The sequence below is a fragment of the Pipra filicauda genome, unplaced genomic scaffold (genome assembly GCF_003945595.2).
Source record: "Pipra filicauda isolate LSUMZ 115617 unplaced genomic scaffold, ASM394559v2 scaffold273_size1055052_pilon, whole genome shotgun sequence".
NCBI classification, from domain to species: domain Eukaryota; kingdom Metazoa; phylum Chordata; class Aves; order Passeriformes; family Pipridae; genus Pipra; species Pipra filicauda.
Window position 1 is genome coordinate 703,513 of NW_024104391.1, and position 21,395 is coordinate 724,907.

Consider the following 21,395-nt stretch of genomic DNA (forward strand, 5'->3'; position numbering starts at 1 on the left):
CGATGTGGGCACAGCGCGATGGCCCCATGGCCTCGGTCACCCCTCCTTGGGACAGCAGGTCCGGCAGGGCCCGGGCCCGGCTGAGCTGGGCTGCTGGGCTGGGAGAAGCAAACCTGGCTTCTGGTTTAGTCTCTCTCAGCACAGGTTTTGTGCCGAAATCGCTCCCGTCCCGCGGTCTCGGCACCGCTGTGAGGGCAGAGCAGCGCTGCAGGCACAGGAACACCCCGGCCGGCGTTCCACCCTTCCGAACAACCTGTGAACACCCCGGCCAGCGTTCCACCCTTCTGAACAACCTGTGAACACCCCGGCCGGCGTTCCACCCTTCTGAACAACCTGTGAACACCCCGGCCGGCGTTCCACCCTTCCGAACAACCTGTGAACACCCCGGCCAGCGTTCCACCCTTCTGAACAACCCTCACGTGTTCACAGCTTTAGCCACGGGCTAAATACGTAAGAGTAAAAAGGATTTCTATTTTACCTCTCTAACCTGAGCATGCCCTGGGGCAGCTCTTGGCCAGCATCCTGCCCTGCCCTGTGCCCCCTGCATCCCTCCCTGGGCTCTCACCGGGGGCTTTGCCATCCCACCTGCCCGGGGTACCCCAGGGGGAGTCCCACTGACTCTGAAAGCTGTCAGCTTTCACTCTCTGAACGTTAATTAACCGTGTCTATTGTCAGAAATAAACTGGGGAGATCTTCTTTCCTCGCACAAATGCACAATGCAGAGATGATATCTGCTGGGCAAAGGAGGAAATTACTTTAGAAATTAATTACAAAGGGTATGGGCAATGGGAAAAGTGCCAGTCCCTCTCTCCCCCCTCTTGCTATGAGGAAGCTTGAGAGCTTTAATTTCAACAATTCGCAGATGCATTTTGAGACTGTGTAAATTATCTGTTTTATGTAGCAACTGGGGAGGTCAGTTATAAAGAGGCAATATTTTATTCAGGTGCAATAACTTTAACGTCTTAAATTGGTGGTCATGCCAACACACAGGCTTAGAAATCTGAAAGTCTACAATTCCCCATTTCCATGCTTTTTATCCTGTTATATGCAACCTGAAGTGAGGTGTAGGGGGCAAAAGAAACAAAGGGTAAATATGAAAGGTCATCAGAAATGTATTAGCTTATTCTTAATAGTTCTGACCTAAATTACATGTTGAAGGGAAAAATGTTTTGGTCTGCTTTAGGTGAAGACTATTGCAAGTAATAAACATGCAAGATTAAGGTTACAATATCTCTTCCCTACAACTGCACAGTCACAAGCTCTATCAGGTCAATGACCTGTAACTTTAATCACAGGTGTGTTGGTTTGGGTGTCAAATGTTCACTTAATTATCAAAACAACAGAGATCAGGAACACCCCTTAATAGGCAACACCAAAACAAAACCATCCACCACCCTGTGGTGTCAGCAGCCATCAACACAAGGGTTTTGTCTGTTGTTTGCCTACACTCAGAATAACAAGAAGGCAATATTCTTTGGGTTTTAAGGTTCCCACTAAATGGTGGAGGAAAGGCAACTGTGCAGCCCCCAGCCCAGGTGTCCTGGGTTTTAAAGGATGCCCAGCCCAGCCAGGAGCTCTGCTGTTGTTGAGGGGTTGGGAGAAGCCACACAGTTCCCAGGCCCTCTCCAGGATGAGACTACATCTTGGAAGGTGAGTCTCTTACAAATTGGAGCTTGATTTTGATTTTTGTTTTCAGAAATTCTTTTTTTACTTTATTTTTTTCTTGTGGTGATGATTCCTCATACTGGTCTGGAGAATTGTCTTAGAGCTCTGGGGAAGTCTGGACATCTGAGAACTATGATAGCCTATCCTGCAGCAGTTTTGTTTGATGGTAGTCCTTGTAATTCCCCTTTACCAGATTTCCTTTAGGATCATGACCAGCAATAACCAGAACTCAAATTGTGCCTGGTTTCCATTTGCAGCATTGGGTGGGCTGAGTAATTCCTCAGAAAAACTCGGGCTCTCTCCCCTTGTGCTGGACCTGCTTGTTCCCCCCTTGGCTGCAGTGCTGGTCCTGGAGCAGGAAGGGATGTTTGGATGCAGAAGTGCTTGAAAAGGGGTTTTTTTTCTATTTGAATAACTGTGGTTGGAAGATGCTCTGGAGGTATTTAAAGGCTAAGACTGCATTTTGTTTTTAAACAAGAACTTAGACTTCTGAGCTGAATCTGGCATAAAGTGGTACATTTGAAGCTTTGTACTACCCCTGATTGCAGGGCTGGAGCAGAAGCCCACAGTCCCAGTGACTGGGGTGGACTTAACACTTTATTAGCTGTGTGGGTGAGCTGTGTTCCCCAAACCATGGGCTCTGCCCTACTCAACTTGCAGAGGGAAGGGGGTTTGTTGTGTTTTGAGGAGTTAACACCTGCTGCACGTGGATCTTCTTCAGTTCAGACCAGTAAATTACCTTGGTGCTGTTGGCTGTGTGGCATTTTCAAGCTGGGGTATGAATTGTAATAAAATCACCTGGTGATTCCATGCTGCATTACAAGAAACAGAAATTAATACAGGCACTACAGTGTCATTACAGCCTCTGGGCTGGGCAGGCAGCCTCTGCCTAATTCCCCTCTCTGTGACAGGGTTGCCATTTTCTCTTCCCGCCATTAACTGTTGGATTAACCTCAATCCCTCAGTCATTAGTCAATATTAGCAAGTCGTTTGTGACATTTTGCACCAAGCACGGCTGCAGGTCCTGCCTGTTGGAAGTTTTTAATTAAATAAAGCTGCCTGCTGTGTGCAGAGGGGCAGGAGGGAGAAGGCAGAATTCAAAGGGCTTCAGAGAAGCCCTTGGGCTTTTCAAGTGGCCTCTCATCTGAAATTACAGGACATGGTTTGAGCTCCTGCTCTAACAGGCTTTCTAGAAGTGGCTGGAAAATACTGTGTGTAGCACCTGAATAAGCCCTGTGTGAAAGATGGTAGAGTGAACATCACCAGGGATGGGGTAAACCAGTGCTTTGTGCTGAGCTCCACATTCACCAGGCAGGAAAAACTGTTGTGTCATGATCAGACTTGAAACTGGAATGGAAATAGCCCTTTTTTGAGATCTCATGGAGTTTCTGACTGTGGGGCTGAGGGTGAGGGAAAATAGTTCTGATCTCTCCCAGCCTTCAGAAACCTTCTGGTCCTGCTGATCCCTCATTCATGGGACTGTGGTGGTCTGGGGCTGTGTTTGTGCCTGGCTGGTGCAGCTGTGGGGAGGCTCACTGTTAGGTGTCGAGGAGGAGAAGGTGGAGCTGCAGCCACTGCCCCTTTCCCACAGCTCAGCCCGACACCACCGGGCAGGGCCCAGCTCTGCCCGCAGGAAACCCCCCGGGCTGGGGGAGCAGACAGAGCTCTGCAGGGCCTGGGCACTCCGGGTCCATCAACACCTGTCATTAATGCTTGCTGCTTTCCCCGGGAGGCCCTTTGTCTGGATTTATCCGTGCTGGTTTTGTTGTATTCTCTCCTATTCATTCCTGTGCCACTCAGCATCTGCAGTATGTGTAAAGCTTCCAGGGCAAGCAGTGGCTGCTGCTGGTCCTGCTCTCTCCACCTTCAGTGGAAGAGCAACAAGTGTGTGGATGCCTGGGAGCTGCAGCTAAAGAGGCAGGGGATGTTCTGCAGCAGGGAAAACCCTGCTGTCTCCACTTGTCCATCACCTGTTTGGTTTCCTCTTTTGGCCCTGGTTAGTGGCTGTTTGCTGGGGGCTGCTCAGTGCCACAGCCAGCCCACGGGACGGCAAGAGAGGCTGGCAAAGCCCGGTGCCTTGGCTGCAGTTGTGTTTATTTGCACAGGACACAGAGTATCCTGTCTCCCTTGGCAAGAAGCAGGGGAGGATATTTGGCACACAAAGCAAAACGTGAGGTCTGTGCCCCTGCCCTCCCCCTTGGCTGTGGTGTGACATGGGCTGGCACCAGCCTGAGCATATGCCTTGAGGGTTCCTCTGTTTCCTCACCCGAATCAAACAGTCTTTCCTACTTTTTCCTCAAAGGAAGACTTCAGCTTCATAGAAACTTGGAAATAGCCCCAAGGAACACAACCCAGTACAAATGGCTGGCTTCTTCCTAATGCCTGAATGGCTAAAACTTTTTCTATCTAGATCCATTTAGGAGGAAAAATGAGTATTTAAATGCCATAGAACTGGTTTTGAATTTAGAAGAACTGATTTTGACAAAAGCACAGAAATAACCTCAAAATTCAAATCCAAGTAATGAATAAAACCCTGAGGTTAGCTGTACTGGTTAGAGCATGGTGCTAACAGTGCCAAGGTTGTGGGTTCCATCCCTGTATGGGCCATTCACTTAAGGACTTGGTGATCCCTGTGAGTCCCTTCCAACTCAGAATATTCTGTGAATATTCATGGCAAATGGGAAGGAAAATCCAAAGAACCATATGTATAAACTTATTGAGTCAATAGTTTTAATTAACAAGCTTATGTAGTAATCCTACACTGGGTATGATCAATACAGTCTGAACCAGCCATTTAGTGGAGGAAAGTCTAAAGGAGAAAGAAGCACAGGAATAATCTGAGGATTGTAGAAGTACAAAAGAGCACAATAGTTCTGGCCACCAGAGGTACAGGCCCATGCATTTTTTATTGCTGGCTAAAGAAACCCTGAAAGGTGAGAGTTGGTGAAAGAGGGGCTCAGCCCATGGGTGTCCTGACCTACTGCTAGACTGCTCTGTGCCCCATTTGTTTGAAAGCCTTTCAAGAGCTTCCAACTATTATGCATGTACTGCAGCTGAGAGAACCAGGCTCCCACTCACTTTTCTTTGAGCAGCAGCTGAAAGGAAAATGCACATTCCCCACCTGTCACCTCCAACACAGAACTTTCACCCTAATTTACCTGAATAAAGATGTATGGTTAGAAGAGGAGGCTAAATAATTGCTCTAGGTAGGCTTTTCTGGGCTAGGGGTCTGGGCTCTGGAGCACTGCAATGTGTGAACTGCTGAAAGAAATAATTTATTGCTGTTTGTTTCTCTTCAAGCAGTAGTTGGTCAGGTCTTTTGGAGCGATCACGCTGCTCCTAATTTGCAGGTCAGGCACACAACTCAGTGTGGGAAGTGTGTAATGACTGCATGGGGTGCTGGGATTGCTGGCTCCTGTGTCAGAGATGTTCTAATCTGGGGACGTGGCCCTGGTGGAGCATTAAGTCCCCTAGAGCTGCCTGTGAGGGGTCTGGCTGCTGCATGTGGGAAAGGCCATTTGGAGCCTGTGGCTGCTTTGGAATTCTAGGGAACCCTCCAAGAGTGTCTGAGTCTGAGCTCTCTGGCTTTGGTGCCTTTATGGGTCTGAACTCCAACAGGGAGCGTCTCTGGTGGGGAGTGGGAGATGAAATGATTCAGTGCCATTTTGTCCAGAAGACTTACTGCCCCTGCTGCAAGTCTGAATCCTGACCTGTGTAGCTGAGGACGAGAGTATCACAAAGGAATATCCTTGCAAAATAGGGTTAGAAATGTTTGTCCAGCTGAGCACTGTAGCCACGGGAGCTGCAATACCCCAGGTGGAATTGCTGGCTGTTGGTTGTATAGGGGCTTTCTGGAGTATGAATAGGCGCTCAGGAGCAAGTTTTATTTACTAGCAAGAAATGTGTTCTGTCCTTACAAAGAGCTACTAAAATCTGTTATGGATGTAGGAGGGCTATGGAGGGTAGAGAACACGCCATAGGAATAGTCTTTTTAGACAGAAAATAACTAAAAGGGTGGTTTGTGCTGGAACCCGGGTGGGCTGACCTACCCCCAGCCCCAAAATAACCCCCCCCTCTCGCTCTCGGGGCAGCAGCCCCCCCCGGGGTCCCCCCGCGGACCCGCCCGCCGAGGGCTGTGGGAGGAGGAGGAGGCGGCGGCGAAGGCGGGGGAGCCCCGTCGGCGGGATGAGGCCGCGCTGAGCGATGTGCGAGCAGGCGGCGCGGTACTGCCGGGCCGGCGTGCAGAGGCTGCTGCGGAAACCGGCGCCGGCGCTGCGCGGGCTGGACGGGCTCCTGCGCTGGGCGGCCGCCAGGATGGGCGACAAGGGCCTCGCCGAGCGGGAGCTGCTCGCCCCGGGCGCCGCCGCCGCCCAGAGGAAGGGCACCTCCGTCATCCTCGATGTGAGTGCTCCCCGCGTCCCCCTGCCCGCGCCCCGCACGGCCACGGCAGCGGGGCCGGTCCGCGCCTCCCGCACCCCCGGACCGGCTGCGCCCCCGGTCCTGCGACCCCCGGCTGGGTGGGCGGGGGGGGTCCCGCATCCCCTCGCCCGGGTCCCGCACCCACCCGGGTCCCACACCCACCCGACCCCCTCGGGATCGCCGTTATTCCCCGAGTCCCGCACCGGCAGGGCAGGAGGCGCATCCCGGCTCCTGTGGCTGCTCCCTCGGATCCTGCGGGCACCCCAATTCCTGCACCCCGGGTCCTGCACCCCGAGCGACTCGGCAGCAGGGTTTTTCCTCGGGTCCGGCACCCGCGGCTGGCTGGGGGTGGGATGCAGCCCAGGTCCTGCCTCCCCCGGGCTGGCTGGGCGTAGGGGTGCCCAGATCCAGCAACGCCTTTCCAGATTCTGTGCCCTGGGCTGGCGGGGGTTACACCTCCTGGGCTGGCTGGGCACTGAGGGTGCAGCCTGGGTCCCGCGGCTCCTTGCCCCGCACTCACTGGGAGAGTTGGGAATAAGGTGCCCCTTGGTCCTGCATCACCCAGGCTGGGCACGGGGTGCAGACCGGATCCGGTCCCTCCTTTCTTGAGTCCTGCACCCCAAAGTGGCTGGCCATGAGCCCGAGTCCTGCTGGCTTTTTTTTTTTTTTTTTTTTTTTGACCAGCTGGGCACAGGGATGTAGTTTATATCCTTCATCTCCTGGCCAGGATCCTGAACTCTTCGGATTAGCTGTGCATTGGAGTGCACCCTCTTTCCTGCACCCTCTGAACAGGTTAGGGGTGGCTGTGCACCCCAGGTTCTGCAGTCTTTTTTCCAGGTCCTGCATCCCTTGAATCAAGTGGGATGAGGATGCACTGTAGGTCCTTGATCCAGGTATTAGCCTGACTGAATGGAGATGCAGGACTCCGGGTCCCTTTCCCAGGTTTGGGGGGGCTGGTAGGGAGGTGCTGAGCGCCACAACTGCTGCATTTATAGACTTTCTGATTTAGGGAGCTAACGAGGCTATTTGCACTTAAATGAATTGGGAGAATGGGGTGGAATCAACCAGAGTGCAAACGGTGTAATTACAGTCTTTCTACAGCATCCAGTAATTAAACACACAGATCCTCAGCTTTGCCATCTCCTATCTTAAAAAAAAAAAAAAGTAGTGAATGCAAAAATAAACTACTGAAGCATTGGCTGTAGTAAAGGATAACTCAGGCTCTCCTCCAGCCTCCTCAAAGAAAGGATAGGCAGTAGTAGCTCTTCCAAACAAGCCCTTGCATTTCTAAATAATGTGCTGAATCTTCTGCCATGCCCCCTGTGGGCGTTGGTGTGGGCTGGAGAGTCCAAAACTTGTTCCACCTCTGAGCACCCTGGGCTGATGAGCGTTTCAGTTCCCCGAGGAACCATCGTGTCTGTGTCTGCTGAGCTGCCCAAAGCAGCTGGGAGAGAAGTGTTTGCTGGGATGGTCCTGCAGGCTGTGGGGAATGGGCTCCGTGGGGAAACAGAAAGGACAAGTGCGACTAATGCTGTTATGTTTTTTAAATTAACTTGTTTGGAGTTTTTTTCCTGGGTTTTGTTGTTGTCCTTGTTTTGTTTGGGTTTTTGTTTTGGTTTGGTTTTTCATGATGTGTGTTTGTTTTTTCATCTGCCCTGAAATTACCGAAGTCTTACACCAGTCTGGAATCTGGGCCTCAGAGCATAAATACAATTATAAATATAAATAATAATACAAAAATTAAATACAATTGGGGAGCATCATTAAGTTTATAAAAGAGGTTCTTGAATTAGGACTGTTTTACCACCAAAATGGTATATTTTCCATTCAAGTTTAATATTTTCAGGTGAATTTTTTTTCCACTTTGAGGTTTGAGCTCGGGAAGCGAGCCATGAACTTTCAGAATGGGAAGCACAGTGAAGTATTGTATTATTTCAGTGGGAAATACAATAGAACTGGCTGTGCAGCTCCTGATCGTTTTTCTCTTTCACAATGGTACTGGGAGCCCTTTCTCACCTGCTGAAAGTAGAAGTGGATGCTGGAAATGTAAGACTTGTGGGCTTAGGGGTTTTGTTTCCTCCTCCCCTAGAACTCGATTATCTCCTTTTTCTCCTGTCACAATAGCAACGCCAATTGAAGTTGTGGCTTCACTGGAACAGGCTCTTCCCGTGCCCTGTGAGACCCTCCTTTCGTACAAAGGGTTTAAACATGGGAACATGTATTTAGGTCAATTTTCACACATTAGCAGGAAAGTAACAAACATCCCACTGAATGCTCAGGGGTGAGAACCTGTTAGCCTGTTAACTCATTCCGGTTCTCTCATTACTGCACAACCCAGTGCAGCTTCTGGGTGGGGGAGGATGAAGCAGAAGACCTGTAAGATTTTATGTTGAACTCACACTCTTGCATGAGCTGGTGGGGCTGTGTGGGCCGTCCCTTGGGGGCTGGGGGAGGGTTAAGCTTGGGTTTGGCTGTGAATTAGATAAGATGGCTCTGACACTGAGAGCACCTTCGTCACTTTTGCTTCCTCTTCTGGCTTTCTTTTGATTCAGCCGTTCCCAGAGTTCTTGTTCTGACTTCTCCACGAGGGTGGCTGGTGGGTCAGACCAAGGTTCCCTGGGCTCTTTCCACCAAAGAAACAAAATTGTGCCATTGTGGGGCAAAACTGAGGGCTGAAGAAATGGGGTTAGATGTCTTCTGCCATCAAGCTGGCTGCTGCCACTTGCAGGATGAATGGTAACTTTGGGCTGGCTTCACTGGTTTTCTTTTATTTTGCCTGTGGCCTTTTAAGTAAAGGATTAAAAAAGGTTGAATAATGTTCACTAGTTCAGCTCAAAGCTGTAGGTTTCCAAGTGTAAAAAATAACTAAAGTTGGAGATTACCTGAACCCTGGTAACAATCTAATGAAGAAGATACTGAAGTCCTAAACATTGCCAAAAATAGGCAGCAAGTAAAACCAGGCAATGAGAGCTGCTCTTCATTGGTGGCAGAAGAAATGGAGGTGATTGTCCCTGCTCATCTCTTCCTGCCTTTGTGTCACTGCCAAAAGCAGCAGGAGAGTGAAGTCCAGCACGTGCAGAGCCCGGTGAGCCACAGCAGCTGCAGGTGAAGATGCTCTGTAAGGATCAGCCTTGGCTATGGGAGAGCATTCCCAAGGCAGGACTGTGCTCCAAGTGGCACAGCATCACTGCCCCCCTTTCTGGCTTTGCCAATGGGGACCAAATTTGTTGCTTTTTGGCTTTATTTTCAGTGCTCCTGAAGAATGCAGTGCCATTCATTTCAGGTCAGATGAAGCTTTTTGTTTTACCTACCCCGCCTTTTGCTGAAAACTAATTTTGATCCCTATCTGACTTTTTTCTTCTTTGACAGGGTCAGAAAAAGCATTTCTAATCCATCTCTCCTGCTTATGGCTCCTCTTGCACCCTCTCTAACATGGCAAATCTGATTTGCACTTCTTCAGCCCCATGGGATTGAGTGAGGTGTCTGGATGGAAGATACAGGGAATTTGATTTGTGCCAGGGGTTCGTTTTCAAATGTATATCCAAGAACTGCCAGTTTTCCACCTGTTTCATCAGTGACACTATTTCCAGTGCAGGCCTTGCTAGCAGAGCTATTGCAGCCACAAGAACCTCAGGAATCCCTTCTCAATCCTTTTCTGCTTTGACCTTTTTCCTCTGTTTTTGGTTTGTTTGTTGGGGTGGGTTTTTTTAAGGTTGGTTCCCTCCCTTTCTTGTGCCCTTGTTTACCTTCTCACTTCTTGGAGTGAACTGGGAGGGCAGTTTCCCTCCTCCTTAGTCCTCCCTTTGTGAGATCCTTCCCACATCGTTCCCTGGAGCTACCTGCAGGGCACAGCTGGGGAGGAGGGCACAGCTGGGGAGGAGGGCACAGCTGGGGAGGAGGGCACAGCTGGGGAGGAGGGCACAGCTGGGGAGGAGGGGCAGGGCACAGCCAGGCTCTCTTCCTTCCCTGCAAGGAACATCATCTCACAGGAGAGCCCGTCCTTTCCCTTCTGATCTTCAGGGCTTTGGAAGGGGGTGCCTGAAATGAAGCTGCACCCAGGGCTGATCTTTATGGGAAAGTAACTTCTAGTGCTGAACATCAGCAGGTCAGAACACCAAGTGCAACTCTTACCTGTCTCATGCAATTTTTATTTAGGACAGCTAGGTAAAGTCTAAAGAGAAGGTAACAGTGAAAGCAGAGGCCAGGACGTGGTGTCAGCTGCTCTTCTCTTGGGGAGGAAGGGAGAAAGAAAAAGATCTGCTTTGAAGTGGGAAAAATGCCCAGAGACCTGGAGCTCTGTAGCAGCTTTGTTTTGTGGGGAGCCACTCCAGGTGGGACAGTGTTTCCACACCAGTGCATATTCCTTACTGAAACACCAAAATCAAACCTTTCTCCTTGTGGGGAAATGCTCATTAGCCTGAGAATGTCTAAAGATGCAGCCCAAAGTGTCAAACCCTCGGGTCATTATTTTCTCACATCATTACCAGAAAGAGCAACACAGAGAGGCTGTAGGAGAGGAATTCCTACTGGTACCTGGAGTTAGAGAAGGAAAGGCCATACCTGATATAAAGCTTTGTCTCAGCTCCAAAGGAGGCATCAAGACTTGTAGGGTGAGGAACAGGAATGTAGGAACATAGTGAGCAGATTAATAATTCTTTTAGGTATATGTTGGTCTCTGAATGCTTTCTCATCCATAGGCTTTCCTCATGCATGACACTTGATTTTGTTTGTCCTTGATTCTGCACCAACATTATGATGGAAAACAAAATTTCAGCTCAGCTGCATTCTATTTTAAATCAACATCATATTAACCTGCTGAAGGGATAATAAACTCTACAAACCCTGTAATAATTCTTGGGCTTCTTAGGGGAGTGCTTGTGTGAATTTAATAAAATTGGTGAGAAAACCTCCATTAAGCAGCCTCCAGTGTCGCATGTTCTCATCCAGGAGCTCTGAGAAGGCAGAACTCAATCTTAAAATTTGAAACCATCTTTTTTTTTTTCAAGTTTATTATTACCACTGGGGTTTTGAATTGCTTACTTCTGCCAGTCAAATATCTGTAGTAGCCATTGGAGAGTACAGCTAAAACACATATTTAAAGAAAACCTATTGGAAATCTTGAGAGAAGTTCCTTGCTCTAGAGAAAATAGTGTTTATATTCATCTAAACATCGGGTAAATGGGCTAAGTATGCTGCAGACAGAAAAGTGCATGCACTGCCTGGGTAAATCCTGTAAAATGGGTTAATGCCCTTATTGTGGGCATCCTGTGGGCTCCCCCTGAGACAGCCTGTGCTTCAGGAGACTTGCTTAATAGCTTCGGAGCACAGCCGATGGGGGAGATGGTTGCTGTAGTACTTCTTGAACCGGATAATTTCTCATTTGCCGTGTGAGAGCCGTGCATTGCCCCGGGGGTTGCAGAGCTGGAGCAGGAGGAGCATCCCCGGCCGGGCTGTGCGAGCCTGAGCTCCTGCTGGGCTGTGCAGCTGCAGCTCCTGCTCGGGAGCCTCTCCCTCCCCCGGGGCCAGGGGAGCAATCGCTGCCGAGGGCCTGGCAGGACAGGGCCCTTCTCCATCCATATTTCATCACCTCCTCTCTCCTGACCTCCAGGGCTGCTGCCTGCCCGAGTCTGAGTGCCCGAGTCTGAGTGCCCGAGTCTGAGTGCCCGAGTCTGAGTGCCCGAGTCTGAGTGCCCGAGTCTGAGTGCCCGAGTCTGAGTGCCCGAGTCTGAGTGCTGGTGCTGCTGAGTGAGGGGTCAGCGCCGGAGCTGCCGGGAGAGCCCACGGGGACCGGGCGGGGTGGGCTCTGCAGCCTCTGTGCTGGGGATGGTGCAGCATCCTCACCTGCAGCATCCTCTCCTGCAGCATCCTTGCCTGCATTCCCTTCGGGAGCAGCTGGAGCTGTTGTTTCCCCCAGCTCCCTGGGAGCCTGGCACCCAGCTGCCCTTGGGGTTTGCCCTCTGGTCCCTAGGTGGGTGTGAGGGCTGTGGTTTCCCTTCTACCAGCAGCTCTCACACCTCTCCCGTGCAGAGAGCACCTCCTTCCCGCGGGGGAACCACAAATTCCAGCCCAGAACGGAGCATCCTGGGCTCTGTGTGGGAGGGCACTCTTGTTTGATGAGCTAGAACATAAATCCCGGGGCTTCCCAGCAGCAGCACTTTTGGCAGCACTACCAGGCTATCACAGAGTATATTACATCTTTATCAGCCTCCCAGTGCTCATTCCAGTGTTCATACCTTGATGCAGTGCCTGCCTGTGCTGACAGATGACTGTCTTAAATTGCTTTCCCTCCAGGTGTCCCACTTTAAATTTTTATGTGTGCAAATTTTACATGGTCCAATTAAGTTAGAAGAATAAATCCTGCCCATTAGCAATAAAAAAACAAGCAGCTTGGTCCTGTAGAATAAACTTTGATAAATAATACAGCCAGTGTGATCTTTTATCACCATGTTCATTTGCAATAGTCATACCTTTAAGGAGTATCTGGGGGAGTTAAAGCTCTAAAATACTCACTTAGTGAAGCTGGACATAAATACTTCACTTTCTAAACATTTTTTTTTCATTTCTTATTTGTTTTTCCTGTTGCTCCAAGCATCCCTTGTAAGGTTAAGAGCTCTGTGGAGCAGAGCACTGCAGGTTGAGCCTTTCTCTCATTTAAGTTATATTTCACCTGTTGGTTTTCCCTTCCCACTCTCCCTCTCTCAGCTGGGCTTAGTGGGGTGGTGATCTTAAAATAGTCATCTCTGCTTCTGTGTTAGACTGGCTGCAATGGCTTCCTTTCAAAGCAGTGGGAAGAGTAACAGAAGGGGATGTTTTGATGAAACAAATAGCCCAGAAATAATCAGCATCTAAAAAGAAAGGTACCTCATCTGGAGGTGCTTGTGGGGAGTGAGGAGTTGGGGTGCCCAAACCATGAAAAGAGGAGTATTGTGTGTGGTGGACAGGGCATCCTGCACACAGGGGAGGAATGTGTGCTAGAGCCACAGCTTACTGGGGTCCTGCTGGGATATGTTCCATCTTCCCAGAGACAAGCCATGACTGGCTGGCCCTTCAAAACCTCAGTGAAGTCTGTGAGTAAGGAGACATGTAGGATTCCCCCCCCCCCAAACCTTCTAATGGCTCTAAAAAAAATGGTCAGCCCCAAAAATGAAGGAGTTCTGAAGTGGTCACAAGTTGTAATCCTTGTGGGGTTTTTCTGACCCTCTCTTGAAGCTGAGACTCAGTGACTCCCACCACTTGGGTTTGGCCCAAGCAGAGGGGTTCTGCCTCTGCTGAAGCACAGCAGAAAGTCCAGCTTTGACTTTGCTGTGGGCTGCACAGCCTGGGAAGAGCTTTGGACAAAAGAATGATTAATATGTTCCTTAATTAAGCCATATTCAGTGAAATAGCATATTCTGCAATTCATTTTGTCTCTTGGGTTTCTTGTTTTGTGCAGCAGTTTCTCTTCTGATTTTTTTTTAATGGTTTTGTGACCCAGAAAATAAGAGATTCTGTTTTACAGCTGACTCTGATCTGTCTTGCTCGTGCTTTTATTTCCTCCACAGGGAAATTTCTGTGCAAAACCAAAATCTCTGCTCTTGCTCAAATCAATAGGGTCAGGCCTGAAGAGATGATGAGAATATTTTACCTCTTCTGCCCAGTTTGTGAGCATGCTAATTGTTTGGTAATTTATGGCCAAACCTGTGCTAGCAGCCATTTTTGACAGGAACTTGTAAGTTTTCAAGCTTTGCACAATCCTTTTTGCTCTTATCTGCATTGTGTCAGGGGGCTGTTCCTCAGATGAGATGGTCAGAAAAATAGCAGTTGTTTCTGCTGTCTTTCTCCCAGGCAAGTTCTACAGTACTACACGTTATTGCAGTTTTTTTCTCCTGAAATGGCTATCTGATTCCTCTCTGTGGGCTGCTCCTCCACTCTGTAGTTTTAAGTCTAAATATAATCTCCTTCCCACACAGGAGACTTGCTTTCAAAAAAAAAAATGTTGTAAATAATTTTGTTCAGAAGTGCAGAACTGTGAAACTTGCTTTAAGAGACATTATTGATGCTACAGGAACTGGCTGGGCTGGCTGCAAGGCTGTTGTAATATTTTTTTTAAATGTGTATTTTTCTGGTGTTGGATCCACATTTCAGCTTCCCTTTGTGAGGGAGGTGCTGGAAGTGCTGGAAGCATTTCCACCAGTTATTCCAAAGGCAGCCATGCTGACACTCTGCCCTGGCAGTGCCTGTCCATCCTGTTGGTCTGGGGGAGAAGAGCTGAGCCTGGGGCAGGGGGAGCTCAGTGAATTGGCTCTTTGGGGGCTGGAGCTCGTGGGGCTGCCCCATGTGTGGGGCTGAACGTGGCCCTGGTGCCCAGGGCTTCACCCCCTCCTGATGGACAGCACAGTAAAAGTGTTTCTCTCTTTCTCTTTCATTTCTAGATTTTCAGAAGAGCTGACAAAAATGGTAAGTCTGTACATTCATATTTCACGTTTTTTCGTTGGGCTATTGCCAGTATTACCATTTTTCCTGACAGTAACATCCAACTGTTTAAATGTCCTTCAGTTTACTGGATCTGATGGTGATACAGTCAAAGCATCAGAAAAGGTTTTGGTATTTCTTTGGAAAAGATGTTCTTAGAGCAGAAGTGACACTAGTGTGCAAGTCAGCACAGCAGAACCCACCAGACTTGGGGCAATTTCACAAAAAAAAAACCCACGTAAAAATAAATCACAGGTAAGTGATAAGTGAGGATCCACCACTGGGTAATCTTGGAATAGCTTTGCAAAACAGACCTAATCTGTGAATATCAGTAGTTTGGTTCTGAATGGCTGGACCCATCAAGGAGCAACATGTAGTGATGTGTGTTCTCAGTCTGTACCTGGGGAAAGCTGAACAGCTGTGCTGAGCCCATCCCTGTCCTCACTCAGGGAATAACATGCACGTGTCTTCACTTGGAAGGAGAGAGCTGCTCTGCTGTGAGATAACATGCTTAAGGAAAGAAGAGCCAATGAGTGCAATCCCAGGATCTTTCTCCACCCTGAAAATCAGTTTAATTTTAGCTACTAGATCAAATCCCAAGAGCTAGTATCTATTCTTTCCCTGTAGTACAAGAAGAAAATTAAATATGCATCAAAACGGTGTGTGTTTGCAGAGGGCCCTGTGGGAGGGTTGTGCAGAGGAGCACAGGGGACAGTCTGTTTACTCCCTTCCAGATTGAAAAGCAAGATACCTGATGCCTGCAGGGGCTCACAGTGTGTGCTCCCTGCCCAGGGAAGGCAGTGAGGGATGCTGTCAGCTGGCAAATGGGCAGTAAATGCCCTGCTAACGTGGGCTTTTGGTCATGACGACTGACACAGTAATGAGACATTGAAATTCGTTGCTTGGGAAAGCTGAGCAGTTGTGCCATGCAAGGGGAATGAGGGGAGAGCACTGCAATGCTGCTCATAGGAAAAAAGCTCATAGGTGCTTTTGGCACCCAGCTGGACACACTTCACAGCCTCCTGAGCACTGAATTGGTGTGTAATTGGAGACCCCGAGGTGTGAGGAAATGTGAGCTGCTGCCTCTGAGAGAAGCTGCCTGCTTGCTCTCTGCTGCCTGGTGCCCTCGGAGCTGAGTGCTGGGGCTGCCAGCCTGGCATGGACCCTTACTGCCCTTCACCAGGAGCAGTCTGGTGAGGTGTGGGGACTGCAGCTGGCAGTGCCTTTGCTGTGTGGAGATACCGAGCTGAAACCTGTGCTCAGTTAGTCCCATTCCTGTTTGAAGTTGAAAATCCCTCTCCAGACTTCAGCCTGGGAGACTGTTCCTTGCTGAGTCCATGTTTAGCCTCCTCCTCCAGGACAGCCTCTGGGTAGGGCAGCTGAAATCAAAGCCAGTGATTTTTCCTTTCAGTACCAAATGTTACTGTGCTGAACAAAGCTTGAGAGGACACACTTCAACATCCCAATCTTGACATAGTTATTTCCAGGGACTGCTTTTTGAGCTCTGTCAAATAATGCTGCACTTTTGTCTTAGTTTTAATTGAAATTATAACAGCTGTGATGAGGCTGAAGAATTCAGAACTCAAAGTACAAAATCTTGTCTTGGCTGTTGTGTGAATATTAAGGCTTTTCTCCTTCACGATGGAAGGAGCTGCTGCCTGCCAGACACCTCTTTCCAACCCAGCCCAGAGGGCAGAGCTGTCATTTTTGTGTTTACCACATCATGAGGTTGTGGGGGTTAAATTTTAGTGCAGCTTTCACCACAGGGCCAGCTCTCTTGTTGTATTTGGTAGGTGCCAGTGACAAGCCATGAGTCTGTGTCTTGTCATGTGGCTGATAACTTGGGAAAGGATGAACCTTTGGACCCACTTGTTCTGCTCTGGGTCTCTGAGAAGAAAGATGTACCTTTGGAAAGCTGAGGACTTTTTCTGACCGGTTCCCTTACTGCTGGTGACACTCACCCCATACTGGTTTTGCAGCCTTATCCTCTGTTCCTGGTGGTGGCCAAACAGTCCTGCAGCACTTTAACATGAACAACAGCTAAAGGCCAAACAGGGAGCTTTGGTCAGCAAGAGCAAACCTGTTATTTTTACCTCTGACCCTCACCCTGGGAAAAACCTGCCCATCTCCTGCACGGTCTTCTCCCTAGATGTTCTGCCCTCTGTGTGTCCTGCAGTGGTTTTCCCTACATTTATCTGGATGCTGCTTTTTTCCTGAGGCAGCCCCTGCCAGCTGTGGTGCCAGCTTCCCCAGCCACTCGTGTTTGCTGAACTCTGGATAACAGACTTTGCACTCTTTGTAATTAGCTCAGTGTGTTCCTCTGCAGCCTTTTTGGGGTCACAGACCCCACAAACCCCCCCAGCCCCCTGCAGCTCACAGCAGCTGCTGCAGGAGATGGGCAAGGATATCTCCCTTGGTAAAGCCTCCCTGCAAACCAGGGCTCAGAGATTTCCAGAGCCAGAGGTAATATCTTTGTATTTAATATCCCTGGGGATCTCTTTTTCACTGTTTTCTCTTTGACATCCCGGCCTTTAATGTATTGATTTGCTGAAATTCAGAGTGTTCATGGCTTTGCCTGGTGCAGCTGCAGGGCACAGTGGAAGCACCAGCCTGTGGCTTTCAAGGCTCACAGCAGGGGCTGTGCACAGCCCTCTGTGGAGAAATGAAAATCTTGTGCTTTCCATTTTTGTCAGAATCCCAGGAAGGGGCTCTGAGCCCTGCACAGGCTGCTAAAAATGCAAGTCCACAGGTTCCCAAAATATTTTACTCTGTTAACATCCTTCTGTGGTCTCCACACCTGCAGAGGGTCCTGTCTGGCAGGGACTTGGCCCTTTTTAATTAACCAGCTGAGCCGGGTCCTTATCCAGGGCTGTGTGATGGTGACATCCTGGGGACACAGCTCCCAGGGCAGGGAGTGCTGGCAGCTCCACCCACAGATGGCAACTCTTGCTCTCCTCAGCTGTGCTAAAGCACTCTTACAGGCCTGTGCAGGAAATGGGGAGGGGGAAAACCTGAAAAAACTTCAGCTCTTGCCATCCAGTTTAACTGGAATATTTCCCTTAACTTTTGCCATGCGGAGATCAGAAGATTAATTAAAGGGTCTCCTAAAAGACAAAGGGGGGGGGATTGTAAGCTTAAGGAATAGTCTCATTTAATGTGCAGATTCCTACAGTCAAGAGGTTATAAATTTGGAAATCTTTTCAGCATCTTGATTTCACCCCCCCCCCCCCCAGCCTGGTAAAAGTGGCACATGTTGTTTTAAAGCAAAGTGGCAGGTTCAGACATGGTAACTATGGAGCCTGATCGTTTGAATTCAAGAGCTTCTCCCTCCTCCCCCTTCCTTCCAAAGCTCCTCCACATAAATTGTTAATTCATGTAAAATTGAATGTTCTTGATGCAAGATGCTAAACCACGTTATTGCTCCTGCCATGTTCAGGTACTTGTATTTAGTTGATTTGATTCAGTGCCTACATGTGCTGAGAGGATGCTAATGAAGGAGCTCTTGCTTGTTAAAAGACATCTTGGTCTCCTGCCCCAGAAAAGTGAGATTCTGACTCTAGTGTGAGTTAAGTTCCCAACCTTTGCCCAGTGATAATATGAAGGAGTTGGATTTACAATTGTCTACACCATAAACTGGGCAAATGATCTGCATAGGACACCTGGAAACGATGAGCACATTGGAGATATCTGACAATCTGGCAAATAGTCTGAAAAAGGGAGAAGTTCTGGGTTGCAACCTCCTGACAGTGAATAACTCAGCTCTAGTCATGCTTTGCAGGGGCATGGCTGTTAGTCATTCAAAATAAGCTTCTTCTTCTGTGTAGGAGTGTTTTTCCTTTCTCTGCTAATAAATCCACCTCCTGTCTTGTAATGCTCCCAGTGCCAGTAAACAATACTTAATGGTTTAATTGGCATGTGGTGGGAAAACAAAGGCATCTTGTTTCAGGCTGGTGCAGCAGAGCTGTCAATCACCTCAGTTATCTACCCTGGACTTAATCCTCTCATTAGAAAGCTGCTAATCAGTGAAATAGCCAGGATTCTCTTGGAAAGATTAAGCTGGTTTTATTTTGACAGAACAGCCCAACTGATAACGATTCATGTGTTATCTGGAAATCTCCAACTCACTGCAACTGCCCAACTCCCACGCCTGGAGTGTAACTAAATGTGAAGTGTATCTGGATTTAATCTGGTTTGGTTCAGTTGGTTTGGCCATGGTTGTTAGATCTTGCTCATGGAAATGGCCATCCCTGGGGGTCACTGGGGGTTAGGTGGTTTCATGTGGACCTCTGCCATGGAAGAGGAGAGATGCAAAAGAAAATATGCCAAAAACTTGGCATATGGTTATGAAATGCCTGCAGAAGATGGCAGGAGGAGCTGGTGGTGCAGTATTTCACCTGATGGTGACCAGTGATGAGTTATTGTGGTTCAACTCGGTACCTTCCCATTGCTGCTGTCCTTGTGATTTCTGTGCCAAGAACTGTTGTGGTTCTCCCTTGAATTTATCCTCTCTAGAGAAGGTGTGAATGGGAATGAAGCCACTGAGCACATACTTTTTTGAATAGCTTCTGCTGTTATAAAAAATTAAATACAATAAATTGTGAAAATGGATTAAACTAAATTAATTTATAAGTTTAACACAGAGATCTGGAGTACAAATGCTGAGAGGAGGTTTCAGTTTTCAGTTGATCTGGATGATCAGCTGAAGGCCTGCAGAGGACGTGGCAGAGCTAATAAAGGGGAAAAAAGGAAGCATGAATGCAGCAGGAATTGGTGGTTGGAAAGGGTTCTTGGTTAAGAGCCACTGAGGGCAATGGCACTGTGCCCATCCCTGTCCCAGGAGGGCTTGTCCTTTGAACAGTTGCACACAGATATCTGTTAGTCACTTAAGAGCTCCTTAAAGGAGATTTATGCTGCTCCTCTCTGTAAGACAAGGTCTGCACGTCCCAGTATTACAAACCTCACAGCAAATCACACTACAAACCTTGGGGGCACCTGGAGAGCCTCTGAAAAGCAGGGAACAGGAATATCTTTGCACATCAGCATCATAACAAAGGGGTTGGGGAGCCGGGTCAGCTGGCAGGGGGGCTGTGCCCTCCTGAGCAGGGTGAGCTCTGCTTCTCACACACAGACCAGCAGTGCTGCTCTGCCTGGGGCTCTGTGGCCCCAGTGCCTGGGCCACCACTGTCCCCTCGGGGTGCAGAGCTCACAAGCTTCAAAAGCTGCAAAAAGGCAGAAAAAGAAAACCAAATGAAAAGCTTCAGGCACATCTCTCAGCCCCGGCTTGAAATGTTAAAGAATGGGGGCATGTTGTGTCACCAGAGCAGAAATCAGTCTTGTTAATCACCAGGATGCAAAGGAAGAGGCTGAGCCTGGAGGTTTCTTCCATGGATGGGGTTTCTTGATGAAGGAATGGTGGTGAGAGAGCGAGGAAAGTCCTGGGCCTTCAGCAGAGAGAGAAGGCTAAATGAGTCCTGGTGTGGTGGGTCTCCCAAAGAACACATGGGTGAGGCCACCAGCAACTTCCAGCCCTTCCCAAGAACTGTGTGCCTGTCCTCATCCTCAAGGTCTTGTTGGCAGGGACTTGTTGGCTTGTAGGCAGGGACTATTCTTCTGAGGAATTTGAGGATCTGGGGAATTTGCAAGATGTTTAGTGGTAATAACTCTCAAAGTCTCACCCACGCTTTCCAGACCCCACTTGGAGAAATTATTTTGATCACCTCTGGTGAGCCTGGAACAGGAAGGGGTAGGTGTTTGTCTGTGCTTAGAGCTCAAATTCACAGCAACTGAACCCAGATCATTGTGTAAACGTTTTCTTTTCCCCCTTTAACTCTGAGAGTGCCCCTTGCTGAGCTTTAGTTATTAATGCAGAAATTAGGACAAAATGGGGTGAAAATGCCTCTTCAGTTCTGGCAGTGTGGGAACACATTCATGGAGAGAGGGATGGAGAAAACTGGCACTGGTGAGCAAACGGTTCAAAGACCCTTTTTTAGCATGGTAATTGCCCATAAGGTGGTTTTAAGACTTGAAATACTTATCTTCCCACCTTCCCCCTGAACTTGAGGCCCTTTTGGACAATACACTTGCACAGGACTCGAATGGGTGTGAGCAGCTGGGACTTCAGTAACAGGCCATCCAAGGCATCAAGGACAAAAAATTAGGGCATTGTAGCTTTGGGTGCTTTTATTGGATCTTAGAGAGATGCCAAGTTAGGGCTGTGATACCTCCATATATATATCAGAATAAAAAGACCTTGAACACCTAATGAGCCTCTGTTTCACACACAACTCTCCTTCCACAGTCCCAACTCTGCACCTGTTGTGGATGGTGCTTTTCCTGGGAGCTCTGGGAGCTCTGCAGTCCCTGTTGGAATGGGCCAGCCCTCCTCAAACCCCCTCCTTTCCAGACCTAGGTAATCACCTTTGTGTGGCTGCTGCTTCTCACACGCTGGGGAAACCTTGAGCTATTCATATCCTGCTGCTGCTTCCAAATTAAATCATTAGTTCTCAGTGAGAATATTTATAATTCTTGCATAACAAAACCAGTATTAGCAGCCACCCACATGTCAGTGGAAAAATGCAGTGATGAATCAGGTTTTTTAAGTGTGGATAAATCTGGTAGGTTCTTCCATGACCAGATGACCAGTCTAAATGTATTTATCTTTTTTTTTTAATAAATAAAAAAAATTTACATTTAGATAGTCTAGATTTCATGTGGCAATCAGAAGACACCTTGTAAGACTGCACAATGACCTTTATTTACAAGGAGAAGGTTTGAATCTGGTTTTAGTTGTTTGGACTCCTGTATCATTCCCAAGCTCTCTCTATTGTATATTCAGTTACCCTTCCAAGTCCTTGCAAAGT

General features: G+C 48.5%; 1 protein-coding gene across 2 annotated transcripts in view; it reads left to right on the plus strand.

Annotated features, from left to right (window-relative positions):
- Window positions 1-336: 336 nt before the first annotated feature.
- The window catches only part of NECAB2 (N-terminal EF-hand calcium binding protein 2), a 74,519-nt gene continuing 53,460 nt past the window's right edge, over window positions 337-21,395 (plus strand). The window contains exons 1-3 of one of the 2 annotated variants that reach the window (XM_039382579.1): window positions 337-456; window positions 1,487-1,650; window positions 14,496-14,520. In XM_039382579.1, the coding sequence (XP_039238513.1) occupies window positions 1,555-1,650; window positions 14,496-14,520 (121 nt within the window). In that variant the 5' untranslated portion in view covers window positions 337-456; window positions 1,487-1,554. Of the gene's footprint in view, window positions 457-1,486; window positions 1,651-5,788; window positions 6,067-14,495; window positions 14,521-21,395 lie in introns of those variants that run through there. The other variant, XM_027750056.2, reaches the window with a different exon arrangement.